Genomic DNA, 17,563 nt, shown 5'->3' on the forward strand with positions numbered 1-17,563 from the left:
AGCAATAGGAAGTTTAATTAGATATGTCTTGAAATGTAGTAATTTCCAAAAAGCAAGATTTGAGTTTTAATTTTACCTGTCTGTGTTCAGTCTTCTCTATTTGTCATGAGTAACAGAAACAATGGAACTTCCCTTGTACTAGTTCCGCTATTTCTTAAGAGACTTTTTCCTGCACCTAACAGCTGCATTTTTGTAAAATCCGTAATATGTACTGGGATTTTCTCTGCACCATTGAAGCCCATGTTATAATTACCTACCAATGAAATTGCTGAAGGATATCAAAGATGGAAATGTAAAAGTAAAATTTACTAGAATCGACAGTGCCAAGGACTTGAAATGTAATTAATTTCCTAAACCCTTACTGTAGAAGAGTATGCACATTGGTCAGTAAAGTGTAGCTGTGGGAGTTGGGGTCAGGGAGACTGGCCTTGTTCAGAGCTGTTTCTTCAGGTATAGGGGAAGGATGTGGAGCATTCAGTTACCTAAGAACAAGAAATAATGGTTTTCAGTGATGTGAATAAAAAAGACTATTAAGGCTCTTAAGATTGAGGCAAATCTGGTGCTGGATTAACAAGTAGAATGTATTACCCAAGGTACCTTTTTATAAAGAAGTGCTTTCATTTGAGAAAAAAATTCCTTACTTCACCCTTCCTATTCCAGTCCTGACTTAACAATGATGATGGGAGGATGCATATAATGGCAGAAGATGGTCAAACAGCTGTATGGGTTAAACACACAGCTTCTACCCGTATTCCTTTGTCTTCTTCTCTGCCTTTGTGTATGCTACATTAAGTGTGTTTCATAGTTAAAGCGAATTACTTTTTCCCTCCCAAGGATGCCTATACTCTGAAGGACTTGTATTCTTTTAATCTCATATTTTATTTTTATGCTCCTGAATGATATCTAAAGGCCTAAATATTTAGAAACCCTAGAAAGACTTACCATTAGTTTAAAATCAAAGAGTGTTTTGATTCAGATAGTGAGAGTTAAGTCAGGTTTAGCAGGGAGGTTTTCCCCTGGCTGATGGATGTTCCTTTCTTGAGGATGTAAAGATGGAGATGCTTCAGGATGGTTAACACTTAGATCTTTCCTTGGTAATTTTAGGCACAACGACTACAAAGTTGTATCTCCTGCCTTACGAGCTGTTGGGAACATTGTTACAGGAGATGATATCCAGACCCAGGTATGGATTCACTTTCTCTTGTGTTGTACTGCAGTTCATCTTTCTGTTAGTTGTGGTAACCTATTCACAAGCACCTCCTCTTGTTCCTTTTGAAGTTTGAAAGTGAAGGATTGATGACACTAGTTGCCTCAAAACATGTGGTGGTTTTCATAGTTTTTCTGTTCAGTTTTGAACTATTGGTGATTTTTACATAGCTATGTCTGAGATTTTTATATAGCTGTGGAATACCCTTTGGGGTTTTTTTTTTTTCCTAGTTTGTTTAAAGCAAGTCTGCCTCGGGCTGAATTTTATGCTGAATTATATGCCATGGTAGGGCCATCAAAGGCCTGTCACATTTGATGCTGTCGATGGTCTATGATGAATATACCAAAACCGAGTGTCTGGTCAGATTTTGGATGGTATGTAGCTGTGTCTGGGCATATGTTTGGAGAAGCATCGGTAGGAGGCAGTGACTCCCACCGCTGTATTGGAATTAAACTGGGAACCAGGAAACCTGATGCTTCAGAGGCACTAGGTTGTCATCCTGCTGCTTGGTAGGTTTTGCAAGAGGCAGCAGCTCCCACCAATTTTTAAAATCTGTGGGAGCAGAGAGTCCGTGCCTTGCATACATGTGTTAGCTGTGATCCACTGCCTCGTAGCAATCTCTTTTTACATGTAGAGCAGAAGCTCCAGTTACAGGCTTCTGCTGTTGTACCTTATGTTAAAGTTTTTTCCCTACACTCTTTGTGCATTCCGACAACCTTTTGTGAGGCTTAATTGGGAATATGAGGAAGAAGAGTATAGAGTAGGCTACTGCTTTTGAAACTTTGCTGACTCTTGGCCTCCATCTCTAGTTCACAAACTAGAAGCATGCCTGTGTGGTGCAGGGCTGTCTGACAAATGCACAACCAAATTGGATTGAAGTGAGAGGCTCAAAGAGGCTTGCTGTGGTGGCTGTTGACTCTACTAGAACTGATGGGAGAAATGGGATCAAGAAGTAGTAGTAGCTGCAAATGGGGAGATGTGTGCAGTGGAGGCAGTGAAATGGACATCCAGGAGGCAGTGGTAGCAGTGGTAGAGGTGTGAGATGATGTGAAGAGTGTGGAGAAAGATGCTTTCAGTGAGGTGTAGATGCATAAAGCTTTTAGTTCCCCATTCAAAGTGTTAAGTTATTCCTTCCATGTAAATTATGCCAAAGTGAAAATCCAGGTTCCTTATCTTGAGGCTTCTTTCAATGCTTATTTTTTGGTTTGTCTAAATATATCCTTTGGAATTCTGTAGTTCTGTGACAATGAGATCAGAGATAAAGATGAGTTAGCAGCAGTAGGACACTGAGTATCTTATCACTAGGAGGAGATTAATGTGATTTTTTGATTGCTACAATATTTTTTGTGTAGCTGAATTGCATAGGCATTCTTGTGTTTTTTCAATGGCATTTGTTTTGCAGATCAGTCATAATGATTGAGGTGTGTTTTGTAATTTCATAGTTTCATTAAAAATAAAAACACAAGGGATCACTAAATCACATGTAATGCAAGTTATTAAATACTGCATAAATCTTAATTTTAATTCAAAAAAATGTTTAAACTTTTTTGTTGTGCACAATTTTTTCAGAGGAGTATACCATAAGCTTTCCTAAAATTCTAGAGAACTGTTTAAGTAACATTCTAGTAACTGTTTAAGTGCTTGATAGTCCTGCCTGCAGATTGTGCTGTATGCTGAAGAAGGGTACAGAATGCATATAAAAATCCTTAATCAGAAGGAAGAGCCCAGCTTTGATAGTTGATACATTTTTGAATATGAACGCAACATATAACACAGTTGCCTGAAAACTTCTCTGTACAACCTCAGAGCACAAACCTGCTTTTAGTTTACATCTCATTTCCAACTATTAACAATTGCCAGTGCTTGGAGATGGCCAAAACCATATATAGTATGCATGAAGAAAAAACCAAATTTGTCCCAGTAGATACCTGATACAATTCTGAACCGTAATCTTTACTTTTTTAATCTTAATGTGGAGTAGAAAGGTTTTAGGAGTATGTGCGGGGGCGGGGGGTGGGGTGGGAATACAAGCAAGGGAATTCAGTCCACAGATTTCACGATCAGAAGTCATCACCATGATTCAGCTTGACTCTCATCCTTTTGACCTCCACAAACAGACTGAAGAATTTCTCATAAAATTCTGTACCACACTGTTCTTTCTAAGCTGCCTGCTTTTGCCATACATGGCAAAACTACCGTGCTTCTTGGTGGGCTCTTCCAATTTCTTTCTTACTTGTAAGAAGTTGGAATTTAATTAAAAAAAAAAAAAAAAATTCATTTTTCAGTCATTGAATCCTGTTTTGTGCCCTTTTTAGAGGGTCAAAAAGCCCTTCAGTATCACACACGACATAATCAAGTATTTGCTCTTGTAACATCACTGTTCTGGGGCATTTTCTCTTGTACTTTGGGCACTTAAAATTTTTATTTTGGAGATGCAGATTTTCCTGCAACTTTGCTGCTGTGTAAAATTGCAACTTTTTACAATATTTTAAAATTTTTAATAAGAATTGCCCGTTCATAATGTCACTGGACACAACACTGACAACAGTCTGCCCCACTGTGCCAGCTGATGTGGAAAACAGAAGTAGTTGGAGCTTCCAAGTACACAAAAATACAGAAAACAAGATGACAGGAAAATATTGTCATCTTATTTTTGTTTGGTCGTAATGGGCTTAGTATCTTCTTGTGTTCAGGTCACACTGAAATCATAATGAAGGAATGATCTCTTACCTGAATTGCTTATTAGCTTTCCTGCAAACGTTTCTTTCTTAGTTCTTGCTGGTTTTTTGTTTTGTTTATGTTGGGGTGGGTTTTTTTGTTGTTGTTTTTTGGTTTTGGTTTTGTTTGTTTCTTACTTTTGAGGATCATCTGATGGGATATGCTTTTTAGATTTTGAAGACATTGTGTTCCTTGTTCTTGTGATTATTTATCCTAAATTTCCTCTAAGTTGTGGTTTGTTTGGTTTTTGTTTTGTTTTGTTTTTTTCTTTCTTTTGTATTCAGGTAATTCTGAATTGTTCAGCCCTGCAGAGTTTACTGCACTTGCTAAGCAGCCCAAAAGAATCTATCAAAAAGGAAGCATGCTGGACAATATCTAATATAACAGCTGGAAACAGAGCCCAGATCCAGGTAACCTTTTCAGCTATGATCAGTAATCTTTGTCTTGCAGGCTAGAAGAAACACATACCAGGTGGTACACTGGTTTTTGTGTATAAAGTGCATACTTGTGTGTATACACAGTCACAGATATATAATTATATGTAAGCAGAAGTATATTGTAGGTTCTGTGCATAATGAGAATATTTCAATGGCCCAGTCTCTCTCAAATTCAAATTACTTAATTTTGTAATCATCTACAGATTATAAGGTGGGGAGACGGTCATGCTAGAGAATGACAAAATGAGGCTAAGCTCAAGAAAACCTTGTCTTAAATATTTGCTTCATGCCTTTGACAATCACTAAGATATAGAAATTCTCAAGTATGAAAAGAGTAAGCTACAAACTTTAAGAATCAAATAACTTTGCGTATTTCTTGATTTCACCACCAGATATAGACACCTACATTGTAAAATACTTTCTTTATTCCTGTTTATATTTTCTTATAATTCCTGATACAGGCAGTTGTGCTTAGCCAAATCTAAAATTGCTATTTATTAAACTGAACAATAATGGAGGATATCTAACATGTTGCATTGGGATTTGTCCTTTCTGATTACACCAAATTTTGGAATCCCTTCATGGTAAGTGACAGCACACAGAAGCAAATGAAAGTTACTCCCTTATGTCAGTCTTTGCAATTAGGCTTCCAAAAGACCACATCTTTGTTCTGAGTCTGGACTTAGTGTCAGCCATCAAGAAGAATTCGCAGGACTTGTCTCCAGATGGTATAAATGAGAGATTGACCATCTCTTTCCCAGAGAAAAGTTTTTCTTTGACTAGATAAAGAAGAAACTGCTAAATATGTTTTGTTTTCCTTGGATATGGAGTTTTTTTCAGAACAGCTATACTAGGTGAATTTTTTGCTTGGCTTTCAAGGACAATGCCTCATTCCTTCCCTTTTTCAGAAGTGATGAAAAAACAGATTGTAGTGAAACCAGGCTTTATCTGATAAATATACAAGGTTCCCATCAAGGCAGTTGAATGAAAGTTTCCTCATGTAAATCAGATTTAATTTTTCTGAAGTTATATTTCTCAATGCTCTTTTCTCTCACTGGATACAGAGAGTATTTTCAGAGATTGCAGAGGATGTGTGGAAGTCCAGTTAGAGATATCTATTCTTTGAGGAACAGAAATAAATAGCAGAAATATTAGACATTAGAAATATTTGTCTCGCTCATTAGTAACCAGGCAGAAACAATGCATGTTCGCACAGAAAGTAAACCAAGCCCCATAATACATTGGCAAAAGTGGCCAAGGAGTACTTCTTTCCTTCATATCCTTTTCCTTGGAAGGCAGCCTGACACTTGCTAGTCTTGTATCTGATGGCTCTGGATTATTCATTCTATATGATGAGAATTAGCATGAAGTGGTTAACCCTCTTCACCCAAGGGATAGAATTATTCTCTTTTTGCAGAAAACTTGCAGGAGATTGCATGTTTTTCCTGAGGAAAAAGTGTATTATATCTTTTGCAGGTGGCACTTGCAATCTTTTGTTTATACATTCTCCCTTACAAAGAACATTCAGCTGCTGAAGGGGCAATGTAAAGTCTTAATACTTTGAATGAGGTCTTCATCTCAGAAAGCACGGGAAATAAAGTTAATACTTTTGTGGAAGATAACTCAGTCTCTGCTAAGCTTCCTGGCATGAAGAGCCAATGCTTGTCTAACTTCAGAGATGCTTATGTTAGGAAATGAGCAGGCAAGAAAACAAAACTTATGAAGGTGGAAAGCTGTGTAGGTCCTTATCTGATGTAAGGACATGACTAAGATGGAAGTGGAACTGCAAGCAAAGAAACCTCCTACAGTTGTATTTGCTCTGGCTTTCTCAGTCAAAATTTTACTTTGGCCACCGAAGATCATGTTTTTTGTCAGATATAGAGAACGATATGGTTACTTAATCTAACCTTGGTAGAGCTCCAAAAATTTTGATTCTGCCTTTATTGTGGCTTGTGTGTTAGTCTGTGGACTAGCTGAACTTCTAACAAAAAGTGCTGTGTAAAATCAGCAACTGTACCACTGTTTTTTTCCTGCATCAGCAATTGTAATTGCTGTGCATTTAGCAGTGCAGAGAAGGTAGTTACTGCTGCTTGTGCTAAGGTAAAAATGTTTTTGCCTTTGCTTTTCTTGCAGTGAAGAATCTTTTGGCTGCTTTATCCATGCTGCTGCCACCTTAGAAACGGGGAGGAGCAGTATTTTTTCTCTAGAAGGCCATTTCTACTTTTCCTGGGAAGTCTAAGAGCATTTTCTGCGGAACAATCTATCCCAATACATTTTCTTAACCTTGTGGTTTTTCCCAAGTCTGTCAGAGTTGCTTTGGGATGCACAATCATACAGGAATGTTGCAAACTTAAGAAAAAGAAGAGCTTGAGAAAATCAGATACCTGTACAGGTTATTCCATAAAGAAATAAGTACCGGAAGTGGCAATAGAAAGTAAAGTTTATTACTAGAGCATTTTTTCAAAACTTCAGGATCTCTATTTTCATATTTTTGATCTACTGAAGATACAGTTGTGAAGAGTCCTAGAGGTAACTGAAATTCTAGGGCACCAGAAGCTCTTTCAATAGTGTATTTACTTCTGTGACTTCTACATAAGTATTCACTGTACCACGTCTTCCTCTTCAGGTGAAGGAGTAAGTGCCTGTCCTTGTTTGCACAGTATTCTCACACCTGGTATCCACTACTCAGACATGTAAAAGTAAGGCTTTAGGTGTGGAGGTTCTTAACTATACCCTCGGTAATCCTCTGTCTCTTAAACTGTTGTCACTTATTTGAAAACAAGTAAGGATAAAATAATCTCTCCTTTGTTAAAACAAAATTTGCCTCATCTATCTAAACAAAATCATTAGGTACATCTATGCATGTGTGTATTTAGTAGTTTTTTAAAGGTTTTGGGGTGTCTTACCACCAGTTTAGATCTGCCCCCTTTCTACTGAGAACAGACTAGAATTGCTTTGTGGCTTGGAAAGGTGAGGTGGGAAGGCAGGGAGAGGGAAATTAATGCTATGAGCCATTAATATTGCAGCTTCATTTCTAGCAGGTGATTCTTTAAAAGTACAAAACCCCCCTTCATTCTGCATAGAAAAATAGTTGTTGTGGTTGTGTGGGTAGAAGCTTTCTTTCTCAGGATTGTTGCATCAGGAAGAAAACACGTTGTCAACCAAATCACTAAAATACATGTAGATTTAAAAGAATCTAGCTTAAAGCAGCTGCCTTAGGATATGTCACAGGCAAGGTTGGAAGCACGTTGATGCATTCGTTACTCAAGTCCATTGAAAAAATGTAAAAAGCAACTTCTCAAAAGTAAAAGCGATAGTTCATTTAAGAATCCCTCAGGCTCCGTTCAGAGTAATTGAGCTGCCTTTGAACTCTGAGCACACACATGCTGTATAGTGAAACACTGACTGCCCTAAGTGCATACCCCATTTAATCTATACTGGCAGTTATAAAAATGAGATTAAAAAAACAGTGTTTGTGATTCTGAGCAGGAGATAACTATCCTGGTAATTATGACATATTGCAAATCACGTCCATCATGAGGCTTAGATTTTTAGAACTGCAGAAGGAGGCCTGTTAGAGAAAAGTTGTGAAGTATAGGACATTGGAGAATGTTTACAACATGCTTGATGGGAGATCTCAAGGCCACTGTTTCTTGGAAGTAAAATTGGCAATTGCAGGTGTAATTGCAATAATTATCTCATGTTGAAAGGAAAGTCTTATCACAGACATGTAACAAGTTCCAGAAAGGCTCTAATTCTTTAGTTTTTAGTCTCAACCTAGAGAATGTCATGTGCGATACAAGGTGTGATGAAACCTCCTTTCCGCTCCAGAGCTGATACACCTGCTTGTCTCAAAAGACTTCTCTGAAGTATTACTTCAGATGACTCCTACTCAGTGTCAAAATCATTGTAAACATTTGAGCCAGAACCCAGTTTAAATTCATTTCTGAAGTTGGAAAATGCTGTTTGTTGAAGTGTTTCTTGAAGATGGCCATATGCTAAAATGGAGAGAATAAAAGCCTAGTCTGTTTTAGTAGCTGTGAGGACAAAGGATAATTCCCATCTGGGAAGAATATCTGATTTAACTAAGATCATGGGTGAGCCTATTTAATCTGTGAGTTGAGGTATTTTCTTTTATTCTTTCTCTAAATTAATTTCAGATTGTGATGAATTAAAACATTACTTCTTGAGAATTGGTCTTCCTTACAGAAGGAATTCTAAAATACTAGATGCAGCTCTAAACTAAATAATTTTTCTTTCTCCCCAGTCCCTCCAAATTGCTCGATAGTTCCTGCTAGAGGTCATAGCCTGTAGCCAGTTCTACTCCAGTCTCTGTGATACTAATTGGATTTTGAACATGCACAATCTTTAGCCAGAAATCAGACAGGAATAATTTCAGCACATGGTAACTTTTTTTCCTGAAAGTTAAATGTCTGCCTGGCATCGTAAACCACATTATTGTAAGTTACCAGCTGATCTAGCTAGTGGCTTGTTGGTCCAGAGCAGTTGGGATGTTAGAATACTGTGGAAACTTTGGGTAGTGCTCAAGCCATAATCTCGCAATCTCTTCTGCACACCAAGAAGAAAATGAAATATTTTGGTTAATAGGTATTTTACCTAACCAATATTAACAGACAGAGCTATATTTAGTGTTGTTTAAGATTGCATTGGGTTACACTCCCTCCATCCACCCACTCTAAAGTATAGAAATATAAGGTTGGAGGGAAGGACTTCTATATTCATTTCCACTTTCATACTGCCTACGATGCTGTTTGGTAGCACACTCCAAAGGCTTTCGCTGCCATTTCTAAAAGATAAGGCAGCAGCCTATGACCATCAGATTTGCACTCAAACACCATCAAGTAAGCTCTTTCTAGTGTTAAGGCAATATAAATTAACATGCATGAAATGTGTGAAAGTACGTGCTGAACTTTCTTTTGTAGCTCATATTAGAGCACAGGAGGCTTGGGTTTTTTTCTCCACCAAAGGTGGAATTGAAAGCCTTTCAGAGTGTGTTATCAACAGTGCCTAGGCAACAGAAAAGTGTGGTGGAATACAGCAGTCTTTCCCCTCTTTATTTCTGTGCTTTTAAGGTTTGGGTTGGATGTGTATATCCTGATGCAGTCATGATTGTCACTAAGTATAGTTTTTGTTTGTTAATTTCCTAGTTTGTATACAGCTTTGCTGTACTTCAGTGGATAGCTTCCCCAGTCAGGGAGAAGGGGAACTACATCTTCCTGGGAGTCAGAAGGAGAACTGCACAACTGAAGCTAAATCCTGACTGTCGACCCTTCTGAAGGGTATGAAAGGCTATCACATACCTCAGAAAATGTTCTGTGTCTAACTTCGCAACCCGTTGAAAAGCTATGAAAGGCAGTACATCAGACACAATCTTCCATATCTGACAGTGAAGACATCATAGGAGTTCTCTCCTGTTGACAGGTTAAGAAACTTATCACTTCTTTTCTAATATACCTTAAATTCTCACAAGAACATCTGGAAACCTGAGTATTGGTTAGGCATGGTAGCAACAGGATCTGTGCCATATTTTTCCTCCTTCAGGGTTTCCTATCCTTGCTGAAATGTGACATGGTCAAGTGTAGCAAATGATACATTGCCTGTCAGTTCTAAAAACTCTGGAATGAAATACGTTGTTACAAATTGGGGTAAAGATACAAGCTAAGAATTGTCAGAGGCTCGTCTGCAAAAAGACCACAGTAACGCTAGGGTCATGGAAAAGGAATGACGTGATTCACACAGAGTTGTGGTTTACACCGGCAACAGTGTATCAAATTACTTAAATATAAAGTGTGTTTGGTTTATGTCATAGTTTGCATGAGTGGTCTGAAATCTTGATGTGCTGTTTGTGGTGGCAGGACTTCAAAAAGTGTCTCAATTAGGAGCAAAATGTGGCATTGCTGACAAAGTCGTACTTGTTTCAGGACCAGTGAAAGTCAAAGATGAATCTCTTTCAGGTTTAAGTTTGCGTTTAAGTACAAAATCTGTTTTCAGGCTTCTACGTGTGGTGAATCCCATATATCATACCACATTGAGGGCAGCAGAGCTACAATACCTGTAATTCCTTTATTCTGCCTGAAAACCTCAGCAGTCAGCGGTGTATATTGCTATCTTTTTTTTGTAGGACAGACCCTAAAAGCCAGAGATGCCTCAACAAGTTGCTGTTCGTTATAGTGCAGGTTCCTCCTGACAGCAGTAGCAACCTTGTGTAAACTGGCTAGAAGTTTGCTTTATACACAGTTTGGATATAGGCTTAGGTGTCTGTGTCAACAGCATAGAAGTCTGTTAGAACTGAGACCTGAAGTGCTTCCTTCCTGGCTCTCAGGTGGCAGTAGTTTTGTACTCATGCCATCATGTTAAGTAGCTTTGGCTTACAAATACTTGCTATGTTGTTTAAAAAGCAGTTGTAAATTGAATCAATAAACAAGGTAACTGGAACACAAGTAACTGAGAAGCCTCTGTGAACTGAAATTTCCAGCCAGGAGGAGGAGATCATGGCAGTAGGGCTATATTCACAGCTGCCAGCTAGGGTGGTGACTGTAATCTTGATTTGTTAAAGGTAATGAGAGAGCTTGCAGGAGCAGAAAAACAGTCATGCTGTAAGACTTGGTTGCTTTCACATTTATGTGATGAATCATATCTAGACACATGATGCCAACACTTGCATACTAAATGTATATGTGTATTTTTTGCATATCATAAGTGATTTATTTGTGGGAACCAAAAAGAGGAGAAGCAAATTCACTTGGTATTGACCAGCTCAAAATACTAATTTAATATACTACTGCTGAAGACCTGCTCCCTAAGAGTGACTACAATGTATTTAGATTCAACATCCATGCAGATGTAATAAAACTCTAAAACTTCACTTTTATCTAGTTTCACTCTTTAAAAATCAAATACTATAAAGTGAAGAAGCTTGATTAAAATAAATAAGAAGGATAGAATGTTTCCAAGAGACAGGCAACCCTCTTGAAGGGCTACAGCACAGGGATACCATCTATTAAAAAAAAAACACAAACACAAACCAACAAAAAAACCCAAACACAGAAAAGTTGACACTTCAAAAGTGAGGGCCGGATTTGTTGAAGGGCTGAGCATTACAATTCAGTTCAATTTCAAATTAAATTTGAAAATTCAGTTTTCAATTAAAATTCAATTTCAGTTTCCTGAAAGACTCATAGTTACAATTCAAGATGGAGTTCTGTTCCAACAAATATGAATGGATGCAGTTGGGCAAAAATTTCAGTGTTAGTTTAATGTATTAAAGGATGAGCTCTGGATTACCTATTATGCAGAAAAGAGATTTCTAATGTATTTTGAAGATACCACCTCAGTGCCTAGTAGTAGCAGCCTAAACCAAATGTGAGTATTAGAAAGCATCAGGAAAAGGATAAAAAAAAAACAAAAGGGGAATCCTTATTCTTGTTCTATATAAATCTTCACTGTTGCCCTGTATGTAGATCCATCTTCAGTAGCTATACCAGCTACTAGAAAGAAAATTAACTCTATCCCAGCCAAAACCAGGACAGGCATGTATGAGGCAATTGCCCACTATTTTCCTGAACGGCCAAGGCACTTTTCATTTTTTCAAGGAATAGTGGAACATTTGAACAGGTGACAGAGTGAGATCTGCAGTAGTTTGTACATCAGTTCTTAGTTTACAACTTGATTTTTTCATTTCCTTTTTATTTCTTTCACATGTTTATAAAGTTCTTGTTGAACTGAAATCCCTTAACTGTGTTCACCTTGTTTGAAAGCTATACTTATCCTGAGCATTTTATAAGCACTACATTACTTTAGTCTTCAACACACTTCCATGTGTCAGGCACACAGTATAGTAAGGCTAAAAAAGTAAAGTAATTTGAATTAACACTTTCTAAATCTGCAGCAGTTTTAAGTACCTTATCCTGCCACAGTCCCTTAAGGTTTTGCTCTGCCTGAGGTTTGCTTTTCTTCAAGGACCACCCCCCCCCCCCCCCCCCCCCAAAACAAAAAAACCCCAAATTCTATTTCAGTAGTTGACTATTTTATCACTTAGAAGGAATTTAACTGAAAGGGAAACATGGCCTGTTTGTTTCCACAATAACTGTTGTTCCCACGTAAAATACCATAGAGCTAGGAATCCTTGGGCATTCTAGTTTGCTTTCAAGAGTAACTGCTGTGGGCAAGGCTGCAAGACATAGGGTGTAAATAATAGATGCTGCTAGCACTTTCTCTGTATTAATGCTTTATTGTTTCTACCCGTGCTGAGCTTAACTGGACTTTTGAAATCCAGTGAAGATATTAAGGTTAAAGCAAACTATTTTCTGACCTAGTTAATGTTGGTTTTTATGGGGATTTTTTTGCTGCTGTTGTTTTTTTTTTTTAAATCTAAGCTCTAAGAGTTTCAACTGTTGACAGGCTGCTAGTTGAAAAACTTTGCTGTACTACAGAGGGACAGTTAAGTACCTTTAACTGGGACTCATGCTAGTGTGAGGTGTTGACAACACTTGGATTGCATGTCAAGCAGTAGGAAAATAAAAAATAAAAATATAGTGACTGATAATCTGCTTCTCTCTTGAGCCAGTCTCTTTCAGTGAAGTGCCTTATGAGAGGCTGCAATTCATCGTGGTGCTTTAACCTGTTCTGCTTGGGTAAAGATAGCAAACTTCACTGTAGAGCAGAAAGTAAACAAGGTGCCTGTAGCCTTTTACACAATAGAATAAGAAATAGAAATAAATAGAAATAAGTATAATTAGAAATAAGAGCACTCACCCAAGAGATGTGAGACCTGGATTAATTTCCTTTTGAAAAGGTTCAAATGCACATTTCTCCGCTCTGAGAAGAGTAATTTTACCCCCTAGTCTTTGCAAAATTGATTGAGCCAGAAAGAAAACAATAACATTCTTTTGTGATTCTCCCACTTGCTTGCTGCCCTCCCGTTGCTAGTTCCCTTTGTTCTGGAATTCTCCTACTATTTTACAAGTTTAAATTGAAACATTTTAAAGTAACTTTTTTTTTTTTTTTTAAATTAAGAAGGCTCAAAGTATGTTACTGCCCGTCAGCTAAGATGTGCTTAGTTCCATGCCATCATGTAACATAGTCTGATTTTAGTACTTACTGAAGAAGTTGGTTTTAAGAAGACACTTTCTAAGGAAATAAATCTCATGTAAAAGTTTTCTTTTGGGGAGAAGATTTAAGAAGCAATAATGAGTTTTTTGACTTGTTCTTTGCTAGAATAGTAAAATACTAATGCCCTCACATATCCTATGCTAGATCTGTATCGAGCTCTTCGGTAGAGAATACTTAACATCCCTTAACACTCTGTTCTTATAAGGGCTTCCACCTCAACGACACCCTTGTATAGCACTACCTGGACCCACATAAAACATAAGTGTAGACTGCCAAGTCCTCTTTCTCCTCTCCAGCTGATCAGGACTGAAGTTCACTCGTGAAAACACGCGTGCCCTCGCTCTCTAGATCCACAAGCACGCACGCACAGTCGCAGATCTCTTGAATACCCATGTGGGCTCTCTGCCCATCTGCTGTCCATGGCTGGATCATGAGCTCTCTCAACTCACTGTACTTGGTTCCTACTCACTGGCTAGTTCAGCTTGATACTCACTAGGAAACAGATGCACACGTTTGTCTCAAGCATCCCCACACTTACAGACCCCTTGAATATCAGCCCAGGCCCTCTGTCCATGCCTGGATCCTGGGCCTCCTACTTGCTGCCTCGTCCAGTTTGCCAGCAAATTATGTACACCGTGATCCTCAGCTCCCGCTGTCTCATTTGGGGATAATGTAAATCCCCCCCATTGCACAGAGCACCCCAGAAACATGCTCCCTCCATTGCCCCCTCCAGCTACTGATGCTGAGACCCCCACCTGCTCCAGTTGCTGGCCCCACAGACACACAGGTTTCTCCTGAGGTCTGATCCGGTTCCTGGCCCAAATTCAGTCATGCCGATCTCGGTTGCTAGCACCTAATCCTTAGAGCACTCGTGCGGTCTAGAGAGGGAGGTTACATGGTAAGATAGTTAAGAAAAGATTTGTTATTAAGTTTTGCACAGTCCCACTTGTCCCTGGCTTATCAGTTACAAAGTCCAGGCTGGCTCGATGCAAAGCTGTGCCTGTAGTTTGTTAATGGCCCATTAATTAGTGACTGGAGCCTTTCCTCCTTTGTGATTGTCTCTCTTATCCCTTGCCTGTCAGGTTTGTGTCGCTGTATGTTTTATTTATTACTTTCCTGTTATTTATATCTCCCTTTGAGCTGAAAAGGGCCTTGATCTGATAACCTTAATGAAGCAGATGCTCTCACATTCCATGTACCCTTACAGTGTGTTGCTTTTGTATGTTTTTAAGTGTTTTTTCCCAGTAAAATATGTTGGGGGAAAATGCACTCTGTTTTTTGAAGATACAAATCTAATATAACATGGCATGATGGAAGTGTGAGTGGTTTTCCTTGAGGGTCCTAGACTGCTGTATTAGAAGTGTATATTCTGTGGTAAAGGAGACAGTGTTAATGGGACTGTTCATAGAACTGATAAGTGGTATGGATTTACAAAGCAGTGCAGATGCCCAGACAAACAGGAATGGTAAAAGAAATACTAAGCAGTTGTTTTTTTCACTGGGTAAACTTCCACACTCTGAATTGGCTATAGCTTTTTGCTGTATGTAATCTGTTAGTTTTCTTCTGCGAAGCTCCTTGAAAAGGATCTCTTTGGCTTTCTTTGAATTTGCCTTTATCAGTTCTGTGATGACTTGTAAAACAGTAGTTTAAAAATATAATCCTAAGCTCCTGCTTCTTTGACTGATCCTTATGAAGTGTTTCAGACCCTTGTCATACGTGTGTAACTACACTGGTTTCATCTGTGTCTTATTGCAAAAGGCTCTTTCCAGAGGAAGTTACTAGAAACTTTGAGTTGCTGACGAGATACTCATTTGACTTGTATCAGTTCGGTGAGATAAGCAGTTAACCATACTACCAAACCATCCATTGCTTTGTCTTTTCACCAGGAAAGAATATATTGGTGCTTGCTTGTTTTGTGGAGTTCTTACAATCTTTGCTCTGTTGTCTCACCCAGTGGAAATGTAGTATGACACACAGGCTTACGAAGTTTTTTTCTCTGTTTAGGGGATCTTAATGACTTAGTGGTTTACTGACTTAATAGCTGAGTGGTTCACTACCTGGAAAAATAAGGGAAGTATGGTATTCTTTTGCTGTCAAGGTATGATTAGGTAACACATTAGATATGGCAGTCACTTCAGTCTGAACGTGTTTTGAATTTTTTTGGGATAAGCACAGATCCCAGCAATAGCTAAAGTTTTGAATGTAAAGCTGAAAACTGATTTTTGCTCCTTGATAAGTAGCATTTCATTGTTTAATGTGTTGTGCTGAGCATAGACGTTAACTAGGTCAGGACAAGGAAGTTATTTCTAATCTATAACCCTGACATGTCATTTCTTTTTGCAGACAGTCATAGATGCCCATATCTTTCCAGCTCTTATAAATATTTTGCAAACGGCTGAGTTTCGGACAAGGAAGGAAGCTGCTTGGGCAATCACAAATGCAACATCTGGGGGCTCTGCTGAACAGATCAAGTACGAAATAGTTCAAATCCTTCAATGCAATTGAGTGAATTAGTGCTTGTGCAAGAAATCAAACTAATATTGTAGAAACTGGAAAACCTTTCTGTATGCTTCCAGTATTGTATCCAGAGTTTTGAGTTGTGAATGAGCTATGCATTCCTTTAGGGAGAAATCGCATAAGTATTTCAGCTGTAATACTTATTTTATTAATGGAACCATTTCTCTTATGTGACAAAACTAAATGCAACTTTTAAAGCAATTTCTTAGTAGTCATTGTAGAGTATAACAAAGTGCATTAGCAGTCTGGAGAGGAATAGCTTAGCCCCTCAGACAAGGGCATCATGTGCATTGTTTTTCCTGTTTAACTTCTACTGGTACATTATGCTTATATGCAGTTTTGTATAAAATAAAATAATAAAATTATAAATATATTAAATTAATATAGTTGATGTTAACAGAAACATATTTATAAATTATAGGATTAAAATTTAAGTTACAAAATTAAACTATTATTTCATATCTATAGAGAGAGACAGAGAAGGTGTATTGAAGTTATTTTCATTGTTTCAGCAGAATTGACTAGATACAAATAAGTGTCTATAATTTCTCTAGTTTCTCCAGTCAAGTTTATATTTTATCTGGTTGTTTTGGTTATTAGACCTTCATGCTAAGTGCTTAAATGGCTACGCTAGTTATAGTTTTGCAGACAATTTACTGGGTTCCATGTGGTGTTTTTCAGGTATTTAGTAGAACTGGGATGCATCAAACCACTCTGTGACCTCCTTACAGTAATGGACTCAAAGATTGTGCAAGTAGCACTGAACGGGCTGGAGAACATCCTGAGGCTTGGAGAGCAGGAATCCAAACGCAGTGGCACTGGCATTAATCCTTACTGCGCTCTTATTGAAGAAGCGTATGGTATGAGCAAAACATCTGTGGAAGTCAGGGGTTAAAGCAATGATCATGAACCCATTAGAGTTTCAGTAGACCCAATTCTATTAATTTCCTCATCAGGATTATCTGAAAATTAACTGGTTTTTGACAAGTCTCCATATACCAATGTACTCCATCTTTTACATTATCTTTGTCTGTATGTAGATTGGAGACGATGTGTGCAGATCGTCTTTTCTTAATTTCTTTTGACCCTGAGGGAACCTTCTGGGTGTCATTCAGCCTCTGTATCTTCCCTCCACAGCAGATAAAAGTTCAGGCACACTGCTCTGTCACTCAGGTTTCAGATCTTTCCCTTTCCTCTCTGCTGCTCTGTAGAATTACGGCAGCAGCAGCAACTTCCTTGTTTGCCTTTGCTGTGCTGAGGTTCTGGCGTGTACCTGCATGATTTCACCCCAGTTCTGAGGTACTGCTGCTCTTAAGGTTAATTTTCTTGTTGATTGGCAAGTACTTGTTAAGATAAATAAAAATGGGTTATCAAGAGGAGTATAGAGGAGGATAGTATCACTGAACATGGTTTCCTGAACCGTGGTTCCCTTCATGGTTACCTTCACTTCCAGGGAAGAGTTATATCAGAATAGGGTTTTTTCTTGCCTGCTTCTAGGTTTTAACTTCCTTTTTCTGTCAGTGTTGCAGAAATGTCTATAGAGTATCAGAGA

The 17,563-nt window shown here is 38.2% G+C and overlaps 1 protein-coding gene across 1 annotated transcript in view; it reads left to right on the top strand.

The window, feature by feature from the left end:
• Window positions 1-17,563, top strand: part of KPNA1 (karyopherin subunit alpha 1) — a 52,718-nt gene that overhangs the window by 31,352 nt on the left and 3,803 nt on the right. The window contains exons 10-13 of the mRNA XM_030020156.2: window positions 1,105-1,183; window positions 4,210-4,335; window positions 15,838-15,965; window positions 16,693-16,871. Coding sequence (XP_029876016.1) covers window positions 1,105-1,183; window positions 4,210-4,335; window positions 15,838-15,965; window positions 16,693-16,871 — 512 coding nt within the window. The remainder of the gene's footprint in view (window positions 1-1,104; window positions 1,184-4,209; window positions 4,336-15,837; window positions 15,966-16,692; window positions 16,872-17,563) is intronic.

This window comes from Aquila chrysaetos, chromosome 7, assembly GCF_900496995.4.
Source record: "Aquila chrysaetos chrysaetos chromosome 7, bAquChr1.4, whole genome shotgun sequence".
In the NCBI taxonomy this organism is placed as follows: domain Eukaryota; kingdom Metazoa; phylum Chordata; class Aves; order Accipitriformes; family Accipitridae; genus Aquila; species Aquila chrysaetos.